At 40.2% G+C, this 6,706-nt stretch overlaps 1 protein-coding gene across 1 annotated transcript in view; it reads right to left on the reverse strand.

Moving 5' to 3' along the window:
• LOC137994454 (BTB and MATH domain-containing protein 42-like) overlaps nucleotides 1–6,365 on the reverse strand; it is a 12,312-nt gene extending 5,947 nt beyond the window's left edge. The window contains exon 1 of the mRNA XM_068840032.1: nucleotides 6,254–6,365. Within this exon, the coding sequence (XP_068696133.1) occupies nucleotides 6,254–6,269 (16 nt within the window). The 5' untranslated portion in view covers nucleotides 6,270–6,365. The remainder of the gene's footprint in view (nucleotides 1–6,253) is intronic.
• Nucleotides 6,366–6,706: the final 341 nt, after the last annotated feature.

Consider the following 6,706-nt stretch of genomic DNA (forward strand, 5'->3'; position numbering starts at 1 on the left):
CAGGTCTGACAACAAATGATCTAGTGCTCTGTAGCTTAAATGGTTTAGTTAAAGAAGGAAGGATTCAACTTATCGACGAACGACCTAAGTCACTGGCAAATGGTTTAATGAAGTGTCACATGGTTTGATAGTCGGGATTCAGCGCAAAGTCAAATGGACAAGTCAAGACTGAGATGATTCAGTCGACGGGAGGTCTGAAGTAAATATCTGTCGTCAGCAAGATAAAACTTGGCGCGAACCTGACAGGCTTCAGTGTTCTCTTTCTTCCTGTTTTGTTTTCATGGGATAGACTATTGATCGAGTTACGAGTTGAGTTGAGTTTGAGTTTAGATTGAGTTAAAATGAGTTACGGTTTTTGGCATTTTTGGCATTTTTGGCACTCTTAAAAGTAATAAATATTAAGTAGAAGTCATTGGGAAGACCATGAAACACCGTTTTCGTGACGTGCACAGATGTAAATTTGCGAAATGGTTTTAAACTGATCAAAACAATCTTGAAATTTCATGCACGACAGTATTCTTGTTTCCCAGTTTCAGCACTTGGACTCCTTCGATTTGACTACTGTCTGTTTTGCTGTTATGTGGCGGGTCTCATCGATCAGTAGTCCCTTCAGAAGATTATACCAAGCCGAACACATGGCTGATGAAAAGACCATACCACAACACCGTACTCTTTTCGACTAGTCCCACAGAGTTTATGAACATTGAAGGTTGTGAGACGGGACCTGCGGTTTATAGTCCTTATTCGAGAAGACTTAAAAGTCTAACCATTTGCGGATGCTATTACAAAGGCAGCACTTCTCCTCAGTTATTTTAAGACCCTGAGTGTTGCGGGAACGGCCGGAGTGGAACTCACGACCTCCTGCATAACAAACTGAGCCACCGGCGCACGGTTGTTCCTTCTAGCGATCAAGTCTATCGACGCAGAAAAGATGTCTTCTTATGAGGCTTGATGGGATTTACTGTTAAGCCAGTTTATGTCCCCGGCTGCTTAACGATGAAACGTACCGTTTGTCGTCCAGTTATCACACAAAACGTTATCGGAACAAGTAAGCCGCATGAGGGTTTATGTCAAACCTGGAATCCGGAACCTGGAACGCGTTTTATTCATTACTGACCCTCCCCTATGAATTGACTTTGTCAGTTATCATTTATGTACTTGCAAAAACTAAAGAAACCGTGCACGAAAAACTAAATTAACAAGTGAATAAATAAATAATGAGAAATAACGGCTTTATGCAACATGATTTAAAGCGGTACAAATTTTAGGATGGTAAAAGTGAAGACAGAAAGAACTGTCTATCGTGATTTGTACAGATCACAGACATACTTTCCGTTTCAGTACTCTGATTTCAAAATTTGTTTGTAGACCTTTTTTAACCGGTTGAGTAGGAATCCAGACAGACAATCTTTAATTAACAATTAAAGATCACACTTCGAACACTTGCCAACAACTCTGCGGTTAACTATCGACATTCCATTGCGTGAAAACCAGAACCCGGACTGCGCAAAGATCCAAAGTCTTACCATGTTGAAAAGGAGAAACAGAAGGTGAGCGAAACAAACTTCATTTCCTCACTGATTAGTAACAACTCATATTTTAAAAAGGGACCCGTATAGATTCAGAAAAACAACGTGAATCGCACCTTGACTTTTCTAGTCACAAAGTAAACTAAACTCGCGTGACACTCTCCCATAACCAGGCAACGTGACACAATCTGGGTGGCGGGCCTAAAACACTAGTCACTTTTGACGGGTTACTCGTTGCAGGTCATTATTTTACCTTTTAGAACGTAACCTAAAACCCGAATTGATTTGGGTAACCCTACGCCTAAACTACGTTTAGGCTTGTATTAAAGTTTGGTGTCACCATCTTTTTGGCTGGGATTGTAGCTGGGCAACTAAACGTCATAGCGGACCGAAGTAGGGATTAGCATGCATTTAATTTTATAACTTACAAGCTAAGTTACCACTTAATAGCACTTTAAAGAAAAATATAATCCCATCAAGGCCAAGCGAAACAATCAAACATTACTTTCAACATCATTTGCCTCTCTCAACTTTGCATTGAAATGGTTTTCCGGCATGTGACGAGGTCAAACATTTTCACACGTTTAAATGCGTTTAATTAACAAACATTAACATTAACAAACTTCAGCGAGTAGAAAACGTGACAAATTATTGTGTTGATGCATTAATTTTTAGAATTTCAGCGGTTATGAGCAAAAAGCATAATGCGTCTGTTCGCCTACGCCTAGAGTCGATTCACCTACGTCCAATATGTCAGTTTCCCCAACAATCCTGGTCACAAGCGTTGGGACAGTTCACGGCAGATGACTTCACAGGCAGACTCTCTTAAGACCAAGACCGCGTAAGCCCGCCTGCCCCCCCCCCCCCCCCCCTCCCCCTTCCTCCCCCTGTCAACGTTGATAAAAATCTTGACAAAGCAAAACCTTGACAATCGCTTCAGAATAGCCATGTTTCACGAATTGTTCGCCTCCAAGAACAGTATTCTCCAACTAAAGTGACGATAAGATAGATATTTACCACTTATTCCAATAATAATGATTTTTTAGCAATCAGGTTCGGTTCCAAAACCGACTGTCTAACCACTTTCTACGGTCCCTTTTTCCTTTTTAACCACACGGCGATCTGGTCTTCAGAATAGCTTCCATTTCTTTCAACATTGCTAGGGGGGAAGGGGTTTCAATTCTACTTGCTTCTATTCACCTTTTTTTTTAAACGTCAAGGACGTAGTTGAAATCGTGCGTTCTACAGCGCAAAAGGGGAGGTCTCCCAACAACTTATGGCCAGGATTGTAGGTCTTAAACTCCGTACTATGACAATCATTATCAAGAGAAAATGAGGGACAGAGAAGGACGCTCCCGGTCCAGCCCTTGGGATATGTCATGTCCACGAAAGTTATTTTTAGACAAGCGGAAGTCTTCCGAGACGTCCGCATGCAGGCCAACGTCGGTCCGATGTTTGAAAGAAAATATATATTCATCAGCCTTTCACGTGCGCCATCATTTTCTCTTTTCACTAAGAACCTGAGAGCGAGGCAAGACTGCATGCGGACGTCTCAGAAGACAGACTTCCGCTAGAACAAAGACTTCCGCTCGTCTAAAAATAACTTTCGTGGACATAACATATCCCGGCCAACGCCTTGAGCCTCCCTCTCTGTCCCCTCATTTCCTCTTGTCATTATGTAAAACAGTTGATTCACCTATACTTGATGTGCGGTGTTGGAGTCAGTCGATTTGATTCGTACTTAGTGCGGTGAATTCAAACAACTAATAGAATCTCCCGTTTCGAATTACACGGTTCTCCAATTACACTCTTAATGAAAGTTTGTGATGCACGATGGTAATTCTGCATGATGCGTGTTCATTTCGCAACATTTTAGAGTAAATTCGTTACATATTCGCTCTTCGTAATATGTATTAATCAGTCACTGTTACATACGAACTTATTTATTGCTTACATATAAAATGAAGTTCAAAAATGCAATTTAATTACTGCAAGAAACTTTTTGAGACTAATAATTATACTAATCAGTGATTTGAAAAGTCTCACCTTTTTTAGTACAGGCCCAAGTCACAAGTCTACAGAAATAACGCCTCAGCTGTTATATATAATTTCTTTGCCTCTAACTAAGCTTACGGATCGCGTGAAAGGGCACGAATTAACAATCAAAACATTACTTTATAAAGTTCATGATACAACAACATCGATATAAAAATTGAACCAGGCAGTAAAGTGGGAACGAGCTAATTTCTTAAGTACCTTGTCCTTTTGAATGATATGTTAAAAGTCCCACCTCCTTTAGTATAGGCCGCTCGAATCACAAATAAACACAAAGACCGTAAACGGTGGTTCATTTCATCTTAATACTCAGTTTTTCTGCGAGGTTCAACAAGGACTATTAAAAAATTCAGTTTTAAAGCTTTTACATATGAATCGTTGGCGAACTGACTTTAGACGTGAGCGAACAAACGGTAGGCGAAACAACCCATAGGCGAAACGACCGTTTACCGTCCTTGAGGCGTTCTTGTGATGATCGACCATGATGCCGGGCGACAAATACAATTCATCGTTTAGCCGCCGGGTCAGCTTTAACTGGCGAAACAATAAAGCCCATGTATTCCTCTAAGAAGACATCGTTTTGACGTAGAAACACTTAACAGCAGCAACGAGAATGATGCCGTGAAAGGTGTAATAACATTGTTTTGATCATTGGAAACCCATGCCATTTTGCAAAATTTTATGCCAATATATCTTTGAACGCGGAGAAAACAGTTTTCGAAGTGACTTGTACTGGATATTTACTACTTTTAATTGCGAAAAATGCCAAAAACTGTAACTCAATCTTAACTCAACTCAAACTCAACTCGGAACTCGATGAATAGCTGATCTCAGAGTAGGCTTAAAAAATATGGAAACAATTGGACAAAACTACATGATACGTTAAATGGAGATGGAAGACAGAAAAAAAAATCGCTGAACAAATTTTCATCCTATTATATAAGATAAAAAATAATAAAATTTTGCCCTCACTTCCCCCTTTAAAAATCCAAAAAAATGGTCTATGATGGTCTGTTTGCAGACAACTAGGAATTAATATAATAGATAGCCCCCACCTTCACAAGTTCAGTCAATCTAGTTTAATGTAGTAATAGATTATAAAGTCTCGACAAAACATTTTTACCCATTCGTAAATCGAACACCACAGAAAAGGAGGAAACCTATTTTCCGGTTACAATAATCTTTAATATCTCTACGGCGCCCGAAATTAGCATAATAACATGAATGGCTGAATTTAATCTTTATGACAGACGAATCACAGAAACTAAGCATTCCGCAACCCACAGAGGAAACCAGTTAGGTGTTAGGTCTATCACTTCGTACTAAGTTTAACAATAATGGAAATGTGCATTTCATCCTATCTCCTATAGAGAATTTGAAGAGACCTCGTTCACAAATACTACCTGAAATTAGTGGAAACTTGATGTACTGTGGAGTAAACGATTACAGTCGACCGGAGTTCTTATAGTATCTACTGACGTTACACAAATCACTTGACTCTGAAGATGACTTCCACTCAGGTTGTCGAAACGTCAGTCAATGTCATCTCAAACAGTCCTTCTCAGGACTATACTCACCAGGACGATCGTACTTTACTTAATGATGAGTGTTTAATATTCATTGTCACCATTGGCACAAGGGGAATTGTTTTGTAGAACACTCTTTCTTTTTTATAAGAATATATTTTATAAGAATATTTTCATCCTGGGCCGGAAAAACAAGAGTGTACCGAGACTGTAGGACAAACAGCCGTACGCGTCTTTCAGGATGCCACACAACGCTGGTTGTGTGACATCCCGAAAGAGAACGTGTATTTACGAAAGGTAGAGCGGCGGAGATCTAACCCGAAGGTCGTGGGTTCATTTCCCACCCTGGTCAGAGTTTTTCCCTGTCCTTGTGTGGGCCCAGTTCCATCAGTAGGGCTAACGCTCACAGGGTTCATATGGGATAGAAATTAAATCTAGCACTTCATGTTGCACTACACTCTATTCAGTTAACTCTGTATATTTACGAAACCCTACTTCGACACAGCTTTCCTTCACTTACAAAAACAAAGAGTAAAGCAGTATGGAGAAGACAGAGAAGACAACTGGGACACAGGACCTTATCTTGCCTATCTTCATGCCGTGGACATCATTAATCAGAAGAATTTCTAAACGGTTACATTTAGCCGTGCTCTCGAAAAGGAAAAGAACACTTCACACAAAAAGAAGGAAGAAAGAGAACACTGAAGCATGTCTGGGTCGCGCCAAGTTTTATTGTGCTGACGACAGATATTTGACTTTGCGCTGAATCCCGACTATCAAACCATGTGACACTTCAGTAAACCATTTGCCGGTGACTTAGGTCGTTCGTCGATAAGTTGAATCCTTCCTTCTTTAACTAAACCATTTAAGCTACAGAGCACTAGATCATTTGTTGTCAGACCTGATCATTTCACATTTCGTCGACGGATGGATTCTCAGTTGAATAAACCAATTTGAATTAGTCGAATTAAGTCTGTTCCGTTTCAACATCGGCGTCTGAACCATTTCAAAACAATCTAAACCATTTCAATTTTGACGAAACCGCTTCACAAAAGAACTTTGACTTAGCAAGTCAGCCTTCAAAAGAAACGGTGACGTGTCGTACATTATGTCTTTAAAGGCAATTGATCATGAGACACTTACCATCGTCTTTGTCCATGTTTCCTTCTCTGAGTGTGCGAAAATGGGCCTGCGATGTTTCGGCACAGTCCGAGAGGCACAAAACGACGGAAGCGGGTATCGCCCTGGGGTGAACTCTTCTGCTATCTTTTGCCGCGAAGTAATGTTATCCTACCCAGACTACTCACGGGCAAATAATGTAATTTTTATATCCTTTTTAAAAAGACTTTCCTCTCATTCCGCGTTTTAGAATATTCCATATATTCCGTGTTTTAGAATGTTCCGTTTATTCCGTGTTTCAATATATTCGATATTTTCCTTGTTAACGGTTTAGAATATTCAATATATTCCATAGTTTAGAATATTCCGTGTATTCCGCAACCCCGCCGTTCCACCATTCCATGAAATAGGGTCTGCTCACCCTTTGAAAAGGCTTTTCAGCTTTGTTTTCCCTCTCACCAACACACAGGAGGCTTC

Source organism: Montipora foliosa, chromosome 3 (genome assembly GCF_036669935.1).
Source record: "Montipora foliosa isolate CH-2021 chromosome 3, ASM3666993v2, whole genome shotgun sequence".
NCBI lineage: Eukaryota > Metazoa > Cnidaria > Anthozoa > Scleractinia > Acroporidae > Montipora > Montipora foliosa.